The following is a 16605-nucleotide window of genomic DNA, read 5'->3' as shown; positions in this document are numbered from 1 at the left end:
AGGTCTGCTCTGTTCCTATAAGGATGCCAGTTTTAAACTACTGAAAGTGTTTCAAGGCTGCTTGGATATCTGAAAGTTGTCCTGTCATGAAAAATGTTCTTTCTACTGTATCATATTCTTAAATACATACAACAATGATGTTGGTTTGGTCACAGAGAAAGAGAGTCTTTCAAATTCCTTGCATGAAAAAAAACTGCCAAGTTCCTTGTTACCAGGATACCAAAGCTGACATTGCGCCCAAGGCCTCAACATCTACAACAGAGCTTTGAAAACAGGAAGACTGGATGAGATCATGCAAAACTGTGATCAACAAAGACTTTCAACAATTTTGACAGGCTAGTATGACGTTCTCCTGCCTTTCTCTCAAGGCTCACAGATTTAAGAATTCTTTGCCATTTTTAAATGAGCATGACAATCACAGTGCTGCTCTCCAATGGTTTTAATGCTCAATCAATAGCCTTGAGCAACTTCAGATTCCTTTACCAGTTATATGGTATTGATGGAAAGAGACAACTTGACACTTTCTTTCCATCGATTTCATCCAAAGTTGACGAGTGACATGAGTTACCTTTTTTTCTCCAGGATTAAACAGATTGTCACCCCCAGCTACAATAGGCCTCTCAAATACCTCATGTAGAACCTTTGGCACCAACCACTAAAGAAACAGCTTGCTCTTTAATCAACCGAAAAATAGTGTTAATTCAGCAACCATTAGCAGAAGAAACTAGGTTTTAATGGACATCCTCCAGTTAAAATGGTACATGATAATTCATTACCTAATGTAAAGTGCTCATATTTGTCCTTCAAGAACAGCTTATTCTCTGTACCTTTTATATTAACAACAAACTAAAAGGATTCTTTGGCAATAACAATAAAACATTACTTTTTTCATCTGAGATCACTTGTTTGCAATTGGGGCAACTGAGTCAGAGTCTGTGATGATATCCAAGGTTTTTGTTTACAAAATATTTGTTTAATCACCTCTAATGTAAGTACTAATTAGGTTTCTCCTTATAGACAATCTATACTTTTTCCTATTTTGTTTTCCCACAGTTATACTTGATGCCTGTACTTTGACTCTTATGATTCATAGGAGCCTTATGTAAACAACCTGTGATTTGGTCAAAAAGTTACAAGCAAACAGCTGACCACATAAAGGCTGTCTAGCATTTACAAATGTTTTTAAGCTTTGTAAAATTTAATTTTAAAGGCATTTGTGGTGATGAAAAAATGTGTTTCAGCATTTCTCAGACCTGTCAGAGTGTAACAGGGTAAAGGATACTAAAATTTAAGACTAGCATTTTCAAACTGTTTCTCTGGGGAAGCCAGAAATAAAGTTAACCATGGACCAACTGGCTACTGTGGTAATTCAATTAAATATACCAATGAAATTTCCTCTGCATTGCTCCCTTTGACCTGCAACAGTATCAATGGAATTTTTCTTACTTCAAAGCCATCACTTGAGTAAGAAAGAAACAAAAAATGTTTTTTCTTTGCCTTCAGACCAAACTGAAATAATTATTGCTGTTGTTTCTTCCTTATGAGGCATGCTGGAGTATTTTAGGGAATATGAATTGAATTTATGAATGTAGTCCAAAATTGTCACAGTGATGGGATGGGTTGTTTTCAAGCTGGTTAAGCACCATTGAATAAACATCACTTGCGCAGTGATCCAAGCTGACCAGAAACATTTTTTGTCTTTTTTGACAATTTTTGGTTAAATAGTTATGAAGTATACATTTTTTATTCTAATCATGGGTGAAGTCCCATTCAACAAGAGCAAGTCAAAGTTTTTTAAGGCTGTCAGCTGCAACAGAAATGTAAACATGGACAGAAACTGGCAACCCAAGTCATGAGCAGAGGGTGTGAAAGAAACTTTAGGGTCTCCTTCTGGCCATATAATTGTAAATTAAAAAAGTAAGACATCTCTCTGCTCTGTGTCCAATTCTGTCAGCTTTCCCATTTTCCGTAGACGTTAATTAAGCCTGGGATCTAAGTAAACACTAAGCACCAAAACAATTTCATTGAGGTATGTGACAATGGAGCACACCTTCCACAGCAGTCCCTACTCTGCAGCACATGGGAATGCGCAGCTACAGCACCTGAGACTCATCAGGTCTGCTATTTAAGATCCCCATAAGATAGTGGACGGTGTTCAAGCTCTGAGCCAGCGTTCTAGCGAAACGGCTACTGAACAATTATTTTTCCCATTAGTGGAGAGTTTCTTCCTTGTATATAGTGGAGAAGACTTGCCTTAAGAGACGACTACACACCGGCACCCAGCTCACTCCCTGGCTAAGGAAAAGAATTGCTCTGCCGGTGCTCAGGCAGTCCACGCAAACCCCTCACTATTACAGGTACTATAAGGAAAATCTTTTAGTAGGAGGTGTGTTGAGATTTTATTAAGAAGAAATGACTTACATTGATTATACCAATTAGCATTTGTCATCATCGGGGTTGAGTGACAGGAAGTCTGCTGTGAAAGTCACTGGCCCTATAGTGTATGATCACTATTGGAAACAATACATGCTGTACACCTGTAAAGAAACTTTAGTGACAGTTCTCTCCATTGTACCCAGACCTTCAAATCATTGACTGGCAAGCTGAACACAACAATTAGCTAAATGTTCTGTGCCACACCTGTGCCCCACTCAGGGATGTGCTTCATAGAGGTTCGATTAGAGGCACGATACATCACAATAGTGGACATCCCTCCACTGCTAGTGAGTCCACACGAGCTGACTTTCGAGTATCCCAGTTAGTCATGAATGAGAAATGTTGCCAAAACCATTGATTCAATATCCAAAATCTGAACACTTCATGTTTCTAAAAACACACATGCATTTCATTTTCATGTTTGCTCAAAGTCCTTAAGTAAACCTCGTCCTTTTAAAGTTACAGAGGGAGACAATGCAAAAGTTCTGTATGTGTAATGGCTTAAAAGGCTTATTTCTTCACAGTAAAAGGAAATTAGCATGATTTCTTGTCATGTAGCAATGCCATGTACAGTAACTGTAAATTAATATGTACATTGTTTTATATCATAAAGAATTCCCTGTCAATACTTACAATAATCTTTGTTTTATTACATTAAAAATCTTTGCAGTTTAATCAAAATTTTGTGATTACCCCTGCAAGGTACCTTGCAAGTGTTCCATTAATAGTTTTTTAAAAAGAAAAGCAGGTTTCTGTATAAGAAATTCTGCACTAACTGCAGGACACCTCCCTGAGGGGACAAAAGCTTCTTTCATGAAAGCAAAGATGGTTTTCAAATAAATGTTTTGGTTAAGGAAATTTATCCAACTGTGGTAAAGGGCCTTTCCAGAATGAATGAAATATACTCACAGGGATGTGCATCTACTTTTAAGAGACTCCTCATTATTTTTCTTCACTTGGAAACCGGTAAGAAATTAAGGTTTAAATGGCACACTTAAATTTCGTTGTTAACACAAAATATTTTGCATAATATGCAAAATAAACAGATTAAGAACCTGGCACTGTTTTACTTATTTTACACAAGCATCCATGCCATTACTGAGGATCTCTCAGAGGAATACTCCTCTAAAAGTTTCTTTGTTTATTTCACAGGTGGAGAAATAGCTGTGTTTTCCCCAAAAGTACCTCTTATTCCCCAAGGTCTGTGAGAAACTGAGGAAGACTGCATGGAAGTGCTGCCTACTTGTCATACTAAGGGCACCTACTGTATGCTGGATGGAGCTGAGACAATTGTATGCTTATGTTATCTAATTTAAAACTTTGTAGTCAAGAGACGTTCGTTCATATGACAGAAAGGCACAACTGAGGACTTCCTGCTAAGGTTACCTCTCCTCCTCACAGCTGTAGTTTGTTTTGTTTTTGTGGAGAATTATCCAATTGTATACACAAAACTCATCTGAAACAGAGAGACCCAGACAGAGGCACCGGCTTGCGAATGTGTGCTTGATTGTTTAACAAATTCTACATTCCTGATCCATGATTGTATCCATTCTAAAGTCAATATGACAAATTGACCTTGTCGCACCAGATCAGACTATGTGCTTGTGAGTGCTCTAGATTGTGGAAGGGGACAACAAAACACCAGCCCTGTAAACCTCTCTGTCAATTAAAGTGCAAGCCATGGTAAGACCTACTGTCACACAAGAAATAGGATTGTATAAGTGGGACAATCATACATTGACAGACAGAAATATTGTCTTAAAGATGCACCTCCCCTTTGAAAGTGGAATGTTGCCTTAAGTACATGCTGCAGAAAAAAAAATCAAAGAAAAGCTAGTGAATGCAGATTTGTTCCCACTGGGATTTGATCACGCCCACTCATGGGTGCCTCTGACTTCTGAGCCATGTAGCACCAATCCCCATACAGCTGTGTTGGAAGGCCAAAGCAAAAAAAAAAATCAGCACTATCCAGGTTTTCAGATATTCATTTCTTACAGAAAAGCACTACTGTTGCATGTACAGTACTGGAGAGAAGACCTGATAGCAGAATAAGGTTGTAAAATCAATGTTTCCACTAATCTCTATACTTTCAACCAGACCAAAGGAGAGAAAATGCTGAGTGGTCAAGCCCTTGCAGAGAAGTCCTGAGGGATAACCATGTGCAAGAAGGCACAGTGGAATTCATTTCTAATACAGGGCTCAGCTTTTTGTAGTCTCAGGATCTTCAACTGAGCTCTTGAGTACTTTACACCTATCAGTAAGCTCATTTTTAAAAAGGCTTGTCTCTTTTAAATAGTCCAGCTACTATTGATTTTGAGGCTGTGCCATAACAAAGACTCCTTTTGGAGTTACGGAAAGCTTTAACTTCCTGCTCTTCTGTGCAGAATTACTGATTTCCCCCAAAAAACTTCAGGCAACTGCGTATATCAAAATAAGGCATTTAACCTTTCTCTCCCTGACACCTACGATCAAAGGGCCTTGTGAAAAACAATAGCAATAACTTGTACATTTAAACAATTTTTTAAAGTCTTTATTCCCTTTTTTAAGACCTAACTGAAAATCACATGAGACAAAGGCATCCTTCAATAAACCTCACAAACCAAAAAGTTCACATAATATTCAAAACCTAAGAGAGCTGAGACATGCAGAATTTTTTCAGGAAAACATCAATTCAATATTTTTAATTTTACAGGTCAGAAGTTAAATTACCCAGAGAAATTCAATGCGTACCAATTTCATGGCTGAAAGACATTTTAGGTAGGAGACACACAAGCAATTTTTAAGCTTTTTTTTCATACCAACCCAGGCTGACATTAAAAATTGACCATGTGTCACTAACTGACAACTCAAGTTCCCAACACCTTTTTGATTGGCAACAGAGTTCTTCAAGCACAATAATAACTCAACTCCAAGCACTTCAGCAGACAGTACTATACTTCCATCAATGTGTGTGGATGGTGAAATTGGATTTTTTAAGCTTTAATTTTTCTTTTAGCTCAATGAGGAACAGAGTACAATACAGTATAACAACAAATAACAGACTGCCTGAGGAAACTTTACAATTAATAATTTTGTTCCAGGAAAAAATTGGATATTAATGGGATAGTTTTAGAACATGAAGATTACAGAGAAAGAGAGAACATTATAAGCTACTGGAAAATAATAAATGTCTGTCTGTGTGTGTGGGGGGGGGTTTAAAGATGAGTAAAAAAAAGATAACATCCCCAAGCTTATACCTTTCCAGTTTACTGAAGCAGTTCCTCAAATATATGAGCTGCAAACAGGCTCCATCTTCAAATGTTTTAGCAGAATTGCCAGTTTTCCATAGTGTAAGTGGTACATTTAGTAACAGCAATTTAGCTGTCAATTTGTGTTGTTTTTGAGGAGCAAAAATTAAATGGAAATTGCTTGTTATCTCAGATCTTAAAAAACAATAAACAAAGCCAGAAAAGGGCTATGCTGAATTTTCTTTACTTGATACTGTTCTGAGGTAAAACTAAGGAAAACCCATTAATTCTACATGAGAAAAGCAGGTTTTAGTCTGTAAGGATGAACTCATTAATTACCTGCTGTGTGTCAAGTCCTGCCTATAACGTCCACACGTGTCTAGTACAAAAGATGTATGCACCTCATTAAATGTATAATCTTTTCAGTACAACACAAAAGTATTCCATCTACAAATGAATTTTTGCCTGATAGTTTGCATAAGGTAACAAGACACAAAAAAGCACAAGAGAAGTTAGAATGGAATTGTTTGGCTTTTGTGTGTGTATCTGTAAATCCTCGATTATTGCTTCGCAGAAATGCTTGCTTCTGATGGGTTTTGGAAAAAACAAATGCGTTCCCACAAGGAACAATCACCCTGGGCTGCGTAATACTGCTTTTATATTTTCATGTTGGCCTAATATTTAATGCATAACAGTAACACGCTTGACTTCACCAACACTTTCCAGCACCTGGCTGAAAAATAATAAGTTAAAAAGACAGTAAAACAATCTAACGACTATAGAGGTTATATAAGTACACAAGGCATAATCTCTTTTAAGTTCCAGTTCTATGTATTGCGCTCTCCATAATTATCATTTTTTTTATTTTTCTTCCCTTTATATTTTAATAGGTTTTTAATGTGAGTGTCAGCAAGGATTCACTATTCAGTGTGTCTCTCTTGGGAATGCACCAAGAGAAAAATATCCAATAGGCTTCTACTTTCATTCAGTTCCTGGTATTCCAGGAATGATGTAAAAAAACAATGATGAGTGCTTTCACATATTACATTCTTATGAATTATAAATCAAACATATATAAATAAAACATATAAATACATTAAAGAGGGCAAGCAGAGGCTTTTTGTCTTTATCTAGATACAAGAGGACTAATGTGCATTCTCCTTATTTCACCTGAAGTAAAAAAAAAAAGATTTTATAGTTGCCAGCAGATTTGATCATTTATCTCAAAGAAACAGCGCTTCAAAATGCATTCAAATGAAATCATGCTTTCCAACTCCGATTGCTTTAACGAGGGCAATAAAAATGATGGGATGAGGCCAATTTCAAATTATTTCTGATTGAAAGAGTTACAGCAGAAAGAATAAATTACCCAAAGATGTGAACTATTTCCTGACTCATGTCTGCTGAATTCAATCAACACAACTTTTTCTAGGTGTTGTGAGAAGACTACAAATAAAGTTGCCTTCAATAACACAAACTGCTTTCCAGCCTTTTCAGCTGTTTGCTTGAATCCTGCTGAGCAAAATGTTGCTGCATAACCTAAGACACTGTCAAATCATTGGTAATCATACACTAAGTCAAGCATAAAACAAAACACTTGATGTAAGCTAAACTGCAGGACACTACTGATTATACGCTAAGGTCGTTACTGCAGATGCTGGTCTTTGCAGTTTTGAAAAATATCCCAATGCTTTTCCACTGGATTCACCCTAAAACTCAGATTGATTTAAAATATTAACTCCTGGCAAGGGTAAAGACACTCTTGATTACAGCATTTCATGTTTTGCCACTTGACGTAGAGACATTTTCAGACTGAGGCTGTAAATATTCTAAACTATATATAGTTACATCAACTAAAAAATAATTTTCCAAGCACATACTGGATACATTACATGGTAAACAACACAAAGCAGTGACAGTGTCTTAGGGGATTTGCCACTCCAAAGAAACCACAGCAACTGAAAACACATTTTGACAGCCACAGAATCAACCTTAAGTCATGTTTATTAGAGTCCACTTGCGTATTCAGTAAGCACTAATAAACTCTGGAATGAGAATGATTTTTATAACAATTTTGGTAATATTTAACTGGTATTAAATAGGAACTAAGTGCAGAGGCGATTCTTTTGATGATCAGAAGGCTCTTTTAAAATTGAGTCCCCACCAAAGGTGGAATTGCTGATGTTTCCTTTAAGACTTGGTTCGACTAAGATTATGGCTCTTGTACGACATGAGAACAGCAAGGACCTGCAGTTAAGAAATATTGACATGCCCTCCTGTCAGAGCCTTTCATGTTTTGACACTGCAAGTTCCACAGTGCCTTACAGGAGAGTTAATGCCAACTGGAGAGCAGCATGTCTGTCATTCACTTCCCTGCAAGCCTGCAAGTGCCCGAGTTCCAGTCTTGCGAAGTTGATCCTGGTCAGCCGATGGCCACCCTAACCTAGAGGGACTCAGCTAACTTGGGCTGCTGTCTAGGGAATCCCCATCTGTTAGTTAGCGACATGGCACTTCTCTGCCTGTGCTCTGGCCCTGTGCTATAGGCAAGTGCTTTTACCGATTAAGCCACTTGGGATCATGATTTCCGATCTTCAAATTGTGAAAACACATATGCATTAAACCCGTTTCTTGCTAGATTACATGCAGCAGAACTCTAAAATTCAGGTCACAGCTATGTTGAATTGTGGCACAAACAGTGGAATCTTTACTTCAATACTTCTCTTGCTCATAAACTTCTATCATATGTATATACTAGAGTTCTCAGGGTCTATTTCCTGCTTGGTAGTGAAACAAGGACACTAGGTCTGTATTGGAAACGAAAGGGAAATTAAATTAGGAGGAAGAGTTGTAGATGTCTGGAACATTTTTCCCAGCAAATTCAGAGGCCAGAACACTGGGATCCTCCGAGAAATGTCTTGTGAAATTTTAGATTCACTCACCTCCTAAACTATAAGTAAACAAGCATCATAGGTTGAATTGTTTTCAGAATATGAATAAAAATCGGTCAGCCAGTCTAATGACTTGAACATTGTTAAGATAAATGACAATGCTTACAATTGTTAGTTTCAGGGACTATACCTGAGTACTATACCTGATTACCTGTTGAGTCAGCCTTCCTTCATGGGTAACTTTTCTTTTGCTCTTATAGCAGCATAATAATGATTACTTCAGCCTTACTTCCCTACAAAAATTACTATGCCTCCATATTTCTCTGCAAGAAATACAGAGGTGTCATGCAATCTTTAAAGCCTTTGAAATATCTTTAATCACGTCTTCCAAAATAATGTATTCACAAAACAGCCCTGGAACGGAGCATCTCATCCTGTCCGACTACTTCCTCTAAAGGTGATAAATGACACCTTTCTCCATACGCTCTATAATTATTTTACATTAATCAACAGACGAGTACCAGCTGTCACATCTTTCCCCTCTGTCTTTCACTTGATATCTCTTTTATCATTAGCTAGACTGCCACTGATCTAATGCTGTACGACAATGATCTAAAGATGTGTAGCCATGGAAACCATAAAATTGATTAAACCTCCATGGGAGGAAAAAAAAACGAACCCAGAATTACAGCGAATAATCAGAACATGCATCTTCTTGGTTTATTTATATCTTGTTCAACCACTGATCTGTAATGTAAGATCTAGCAGAATACCAAATGACACAAAATCATTAGTTTCAGCTTGCACTGAAGAACAGTAACTGACACTCACTCTGCCAGCTCCTCCAAGCTCCTGTAGACATCATCTTCATTAAGCGCAGTGTCTTCTGAAGGAAAAGGCCTGGAACAAGTATCAAGACCAAAACAGTTAGAAATCGTAGAACTTAACTGTACCATTACAATGGATCATTTAAAAAACACTTTTCAATCTCAAATTGGCAAAATTAGATGTTTTGGAAACTAGAACAAAAGCACCATTGATAAATAGTACAAATTAAAGATCACAATCAATGTTAAAATAAGGAATCAACAATCACATAAACTTATAAATGTTGTCATTAAGAATATTTCAACAAAATGTTATTTTTAAATGGGACTCTTTGTTGTATTTCTGTGTTTTCATTGAAACATCTGCATTTTTCCCTGTCCTGCTAATTGAGTGGTATGAGTAGTGGGGCTGAAAAGCTGATAACTTTGAGAGATTTGGTTTGGAGTTTTAGTTGAGGGTGACATGGTCCTAAATTGTTGCATTAATGTAGATTCTGTAAAGAGAAAAAAAATCTATAAACTCTGCAAAGAGACAGCACTGTGAATTTAATGGCAACCATCTTTTGCCTCTCTAAAAGTAGCAGTTCACTTGTTAATCATCTGGAATACAATTTTCAAGAAAAAAAAAAACAAAAAAGCTGTTACCAAAAGTGTAAACTGTATTGATTTGTAAAGGGAAGCTGAAAGCTACAAAGAAGTGAAAGCTTTTCAGTAATTTCTTTAAAACCAATGAACAACAGACAAATTAAATAATCCTGATTACTTCTTAGCAGAAACCACATATCATTTTGAAATGCATATATGGAAAGAAACTTGATTATACAGTAATAATCAAGTTTCTTTCCATATAAAATGTTCACTGAAGAATGAAAAATAAGTAACAAATGTCAAAAAGGAAGTTGAGTTTGAACGGCACTGTACATGTAAATGAAGATATGATGGCAATTCATAAATTGTGGGGAATGACCTGTCATCCTCAGTCACATGGCCAGTTGAAGGGAAACAACTGGTTGGGTGACTTTTAAAAGCAGGAAGAGGAGGTTGAAAGATTGGTTATCGATCTCTGCTAGCTGGGGGACGAGCAGAATGTCTGTTATTATAGGCTTCACCAAGGGGAGAAGTGAGCACAGAAGTGACTGAGTGACAAGCCTATGGACATACGATATGTGGCTTTATTGAAGTGTCTCAGAGTGAGGAGTTTTTGAGGAGTGTTTTTGTGGGAAGTGTCACAGAGACACACAGCTGGTAAGCAGCTTAGCTGCCCTTGTTGTACAGAGAGGGACACTTCAAGAAGAAGGGTAGATAGCAGCTCAAAGAGGAGCTTAGGTTTTGATTACTTTCTAGTTTGCTTCTCCCTGCACTGTAAATGAAGAATTCTTATTTTTTCGTCTTATGGTAGCCCTGTTTTCCCTTAGAGACCCCACTCATGAGTAGGCTACAGCACCTACACTTACATATCCTTTGCTCTATAAACCAAAGTCAACTTCTCATTCTGCTCAGTCAGTGGCTCTGCTTAAATCCACTTTGTCAGCCGTGACCCTAACTGTCCTGCAAACCAGCACAGTAATAGAGTCACAACAAAGACATGAGCGTCAGCTGCTTTTGTTTTTGCTTTTGGGCCAAAATGAGTAACAAATATCCAAGACATCTAGAGAAACAAGCTGAAAATCAATTTCATACATACTGCAGTTCTCATTTCTGTCTTTTAAGCCCCATAAAATGAAAAACAAATTTGGCTTCACAATTGTGAGGATAGGATAAGTAAATTTCACCCTAATAAATTTGTGATATTCTTCTTAAATAATCCCCCTTCCCAATTCCAGAATTTAATAGGTGTGTCTGCTACACATAATAAACAGATATGGATGTACAGTAGCTTTTCAAGGATGTTTCAATTTGTTTTGAAAGGCCCTCAGTGGCTAACACTCTTGAAATCTGCAAAGGAAACTGAGAGGTTTTTCTTTTTTTCTTACATAATTGTTAATTAGTTAATATAAGACAATAACATTAATACTTTTACATGCCTATGGCTGTTATTGTTAGTTTAATGTTAGCATTAAAAGTATATCATGTACGTTCATCTTAGAAATTTAATATCAAACTGCACCATATGAAAAAACGTTGGTTTTTTTAATAGTAATTGGATGTTAGACAAATAAAGCTCTCTTTTGTTGATAAATTAATGTCATACTATATTATTGACTTCATTGGATGACTATGAAATAAATACAAATTGTTCTTTGTGGATGGAGAAATGCTCCCTGATACTGATGTCAGATGACAGACAGATTTTGGAAACCTTAAAGGCACAGGCTAAGCAAATTATCTTAAACTGATGTCAAATCATATCAAGACTTCCACACAGTGTTTCTGGCATTGTTCAAAGTAACCGGGGCTTGTCAAAATTTCTGGGAATTACAAAAAAGCAGACAAAATTTGAACAAAAGTTTGTGATATGCACAGGCTTGCAATTTAACGTACAATATAGTAGTGTATGTTATCATTTCAGCCTTTTTAAATGGTCTTTTCCAGATGACTACCCAGTGCAACCCTAGGCATAGTGCCTACCGAATAAGACATTAAATCGGCCTTGGTCTTCTCTTAACAGTATTGCAAACTATAAAATAACGTCTAGCATATTTGACATTATAAATATAAAATCTTATAAGACCATAATATTGCAGGTCAGGCCCACCTTAACAGCAAGAAAGACGATGCAGACAGATGAAAGTTTATTTTCATTTTGCTTCATGAAGCTATTATAAGCAGATGTTAATGGACATTTCTGAAGATAAGACAAATCTGAAATGAAATCAAATAAAAAGCGCAGCCTTCATTTTGAAAACCTGACTTGCTCCACTAGTCTGCTAAATTTGGTTTACTGGCAAAGAAAAATGAATAGAGGAAAGTAGTTCTTTATCTCTGCATTAGCTTCTGGGAAAAAAAACCTATTCAAAAGCACTATCTTTTTTTATACCATGCTCCTGGTATGCAGTACCACAAACAGTAGCTACTGAGAAAAACGTACCAAGAGCTTGTGTGGTGTTCCACTGTAGCTAACAGTGTATCAACAGGTAGTAGCCTCTGTAGGAGAATTCTGTTCCACGGTCAAATGAAGAAAGTGTAAATTCTTTATTTCAATACTAACAATCCTTTGACTTACATGCTCTGGTTGGTTTGAATTGAGAATACATATTTTTCTGAACAGCTCCTTAATTATATAAGTTGTTTTAGAACCCATGAAGAAATCATTTAAAATTGCTCTCAAGGACACAACTATTTCAAAAACAACTGAATCATATAAAATAATGTGGGGATCTGAACAAGCACGCCTGTCCATCCATTTTTTGACTGCTGTATTTAACACAGGGTCATGGTAATTTATTAAAGGTATTTAATTTTATGCTGTTAGGTGTGTATGCACACTTTACTTTGTTTTGCAGATGTTTCCTCAAAGACCATTTAAGGCTAAATATAAAATATGCAGGACTGCCCTATATCATGAGAGGATTATACTTCAGTTGCATTTCAGTCTAGCTCTGTTTAGTTTAGATTCAGACAAAGATGCAAGCATCTCTGCTACAGCAATACTAATTTGATTAGGCCTCGAGCTCATAACAGTGGTAGTAAAACATGCTACCCCATCAATGTAAGAGGTAAGTCAGATACCCTGAAGGACAATCACACTGAAGGCAAGAACAGTCTGTGCCAGGTGTCCCTTTCTTTAGGGAATGCAAAGCTAATGAAAATGGTATTTTCTGAAGAGCCGTCACAGGCAGAGTGTGAGCAGATCTGACAGAGAATCGTGTGCTCCTGGTGTTGTTTTGTGATAAGACATTAGGGTCATATTTGTCAAAGAGATTCTTCAGGATTTTTGTGAGACCCTTATGCTCATCTTTTCATTCTGCAAACCAGTCAATCAAAGTTTAGATTATCAGAGCAATAGTGGAGAAGTGGCCAACTCTGGTCTTTTATACAACATACAGATCAACTGTGAAACACTAATATATGCACAAATGTCCCATATTTATACTTTCAAAGAATTTAACACTTTCACCAGACCTTACTGTATAATCAACTTCTGAAAACAGAACAAGAGCGCAAAGTGAAAACATTAGGAATTCACCAATTCAAACCTATCAGCAGAAAGCAATGCACAGCCAAGGAGCATCCCATAACTTTTCTTTAACAGAGGAATCCAAAACTCAATCCTGCTGAACACTGGTAGAAATGATGACTCATGGTTTCAATCCAACATGCCATTTACCTTGTTAACACCTTAACTTAGAAATGGTGGTCTTGCTAGTTGAATGGTAGAGGTACTGTATGAGCTGCATATTTCAGAACATTGTAAAATACACACACCCTTGTTGCACAAAGACGGCCAATACTCGGTGGGGAATCCTAATGCTCTATTCACTGAATTTAAGGCACAATAATAACCTTGGAAATGAATCAGGTTTCATTTCTGCATTTTCTGCAATGATGATTAGATATATTTCATTATGTTTCCTTATTTCAGGCAGTTTCAGTAGTTTGTGCCTTCGAGCAATTGAACATGAATGTAGAGGTATGAAGACATATTGCTTCATTTTTGTTTCCTGCCGTTAGTAGAATTACTGAAGTATAACGCTAACCAGCATGTGTCTTGCTTTCCCTGTAATGCCTTGAAGCCAGTAAGGATAAACACAGACATTAATATGAAGCAAAAGAATGGCAGTGTTTTTTTTAGTTAATTAGTTTTATCACGATTGTTGCCAACAACTTAATAAAGGCGCACTCGTACAGGTATAACAGATAAGGAGGTGTAGATAAAAAACAGTTCTTTTGAAATGGAATTTCCTCCTGTAATGAGCAATACAATGTGATGAATGAAGGGAAAAAAACTACTAGCACAATACATGGAATGCATGTCACCCATTATGCACTAATTAATTGCTAAAGAGGACTTGGCCTACTGCTGGTGAGTCCACCTGATGTTTTGCTTCAATATAAGTGCTGCTCTCCTGTTAATGGGACATACTGGTTCTTTTATATGCATCTCTTTCCTAATATTCACCAAGCCTGATATTCAACAGGTTAAATCCTGCCATTACTGACATGTACAAAAATGTGTGGTTGTGCTTGTGCAACAGTGGCATTCCATTCCAACTACAGAAAAAAAGCATTTTGCTACCTAGCCCTCTTATACTGTACTTTTCTAGAAAAATAACCAATTATTTTGAGCTACACTGAATGACCTGACAATGGGAACAAAGTGAAAATGTGACCTTGATTTAGACATAACCTCACTCTGGTTGAGCTTGCATGGAATCAAGCTTATCACGAATGTTCACTAAATAAAAAACAAAACCTAGAACATTTAATACTTCATTAAAAGCATGAAAATTAGAGGGTATGTTTCTCTAGATGTTCAGTACTTATACCTCACTATTGCAGTGCTGCACTTGCTACATTCACTGACAAAGGGGCAAAAAAATAGGCAATAAATTATTAGATTTAAACTCAATTTATTCCAGGAAAGCAGACAGAGAGGAAAGATTATAAAGGTGGGCAAGACAAGTCCTTCTTTTCTTGTTCTTCAGTTTGTCTACCTAGAACAAGTCTCTGAAGCCCACCCTACCCCCACTGCCAATCACATCTCCTCCCCCTGCTAATTAAGTTAAAGTGCTTTTCAATTCCAAAAGATGCCTGCACACCACAACGATAATCAATACCGCAGAAGCGCAGACTGAAACGTCTATCGAACCATGGTCCATTTCAATCCATAAAGGGAGTGTCTGCATACAGCAGTAAATAATGTACTCGTTAGAGGTGCTGTACTGTTCATGCCTACAGGCACTTGGTATCCCAAAGCATAAAACAACCTCCTATTGAAATCAATACCTCCTGTCAAAGTCATATTTCCCTCTGCTCCCTTTTCTACACCTCGGAACATTTTTGTTACTGCAGGAAATCCTCATTATCTGGTCTTGGGATTGCTCTGGCAGTTGTATGCTAAAGTATTATCATCAGGCTAAAGTAATGGCTTTGATGTTTAATGAAATTATTAATATTACCTTGCCATGTTAAGCTCCATCCAAGAATTATGGTAAATTCATTCTTTCTATGTAGCACATCTATTCAGATCCCTTAAGTATTTACTATATAAACTCTCTCGAGTCTATAGTAATAGGTTATATTCTTGTAATTGTTATGAGAACACTGAGTTTTCCTACCATGTCTGCATTCTGCCCAGACACCCCTATACTCTTATTGCTTTTCCTCATGTATTTGTTTAACCCTAAATAGAGGACCCTGTTAATTCCCTGGTGTATCATGTTTTAAACACTGATCTGCTGGTGATGTGGCAATCAAATTAACAATTCCTAGAAGAGCACAATACCACTAACAATGAATCGGACTCACTTTTCAAAGTGGCTCATTGATGGAATGGAAAGAAACGTATCTGTTTTTATCCTAAATCAATTTCAAATGTCTTTGACCTCTAAAACCATCATGGGGCTTTGCAGAAGTCAGAACTCCAAAGCTTTAAGATTAGTGTGTGATTTTTTTGGGGGGGTCACCATATTTTTGTGTGTGTTTTAAAAATAAGTAGATCCAAGTAGGGTAGACTCCAATGATCTAGGGTGCACTAGGAATGAATAGCTGAAACACAAATACAAATATTATCCTGCATTATCATGAAGGCTTTTCTGTATTTCCTTTTCACCCGAGAACTCCTACTGCAAAAAAGGAAAGCCTAAAGGAATTTCTACACTTTGATCTATGCTCATATACATGCCACTTACAAGGGCAAACTTGCACAGCACTGCTATATTTAATCTCTGCAGGGCATAGCCACACCCCACAGGGCTCAGCATGGCATTCCAAAGGGGGAGTTATTTCGCTCTTGTCATCTACACAAAACTCAGCAGAGCCCATGGTTCAGGCTGTAAGATTGGGAAGAGACTTGAAAAAAGACTGTGAAGCCTGTTAGCCTCAGCAACTGACACTGTGAGGAAGGAGCCTTTGGGTTCAGCATATGTTAAAGGTAGACGGTAAATGACAAGTGGCTCAAGTTACTCATTAAATACAGCCACTAAGTACAAGGCTGGTCACCAATGAAGAAAACGCAATGTTTTAGGGGCGTTCATGACAAGAATAATGAATAGTGTTATTAGCCACATACAATTCTGAATGATCGTGTAAGGATTTCATTGCATATAATCAGTAACTCACAGGAGC

At 37.0% G+C, this 16605-nt stretch overlaps 1 protein-coding gene across 7 annotated transcripts in view; it reads right to left on the bottom strand.

The window, feature by feature from the left end:
- The window catches only part of vav2 (vav 2 guanine nucleotide exchange factor), a 197471-nt gene that overhangs the window by 40705 nt on the left and 140161 nt on the right, over positions 1-16605 (bottom strand). For all 7 annotated transcript variants that reach the window (XM_015366986.2, XM_015366982.2, XM_015366988.2 and 4 more), the window contains exon 4: positions 9383-9451. In XM_015366986.2, coding sequence (XP_015222472.1) covers positions 9383-9451 — 69 coding nt within the window. The remainder of the gene's footprint in view (positions 1-9382; positions 9452-16605) is intronic.

The sequence above is a fragment of the Lepisosteus oculatus genome, chromosome 24, assembly GCF_040954835.1.
Source record: "Lepisosteus oculatus isolate fLepOcu1 chromosome 24, fLepOcu1.hap2, whole genome shotgun sequence".
Taxonomy (NCBI): Eukaryota; Metazoa; Chordata; class Actinopteri; order Semionotiformes; family Lepisosteidae; genus Lepisosteus; species Lepisosteus oculatus.
This window is presented reverse-complemented; position numbering and strand designations above follow the sequence as displayed.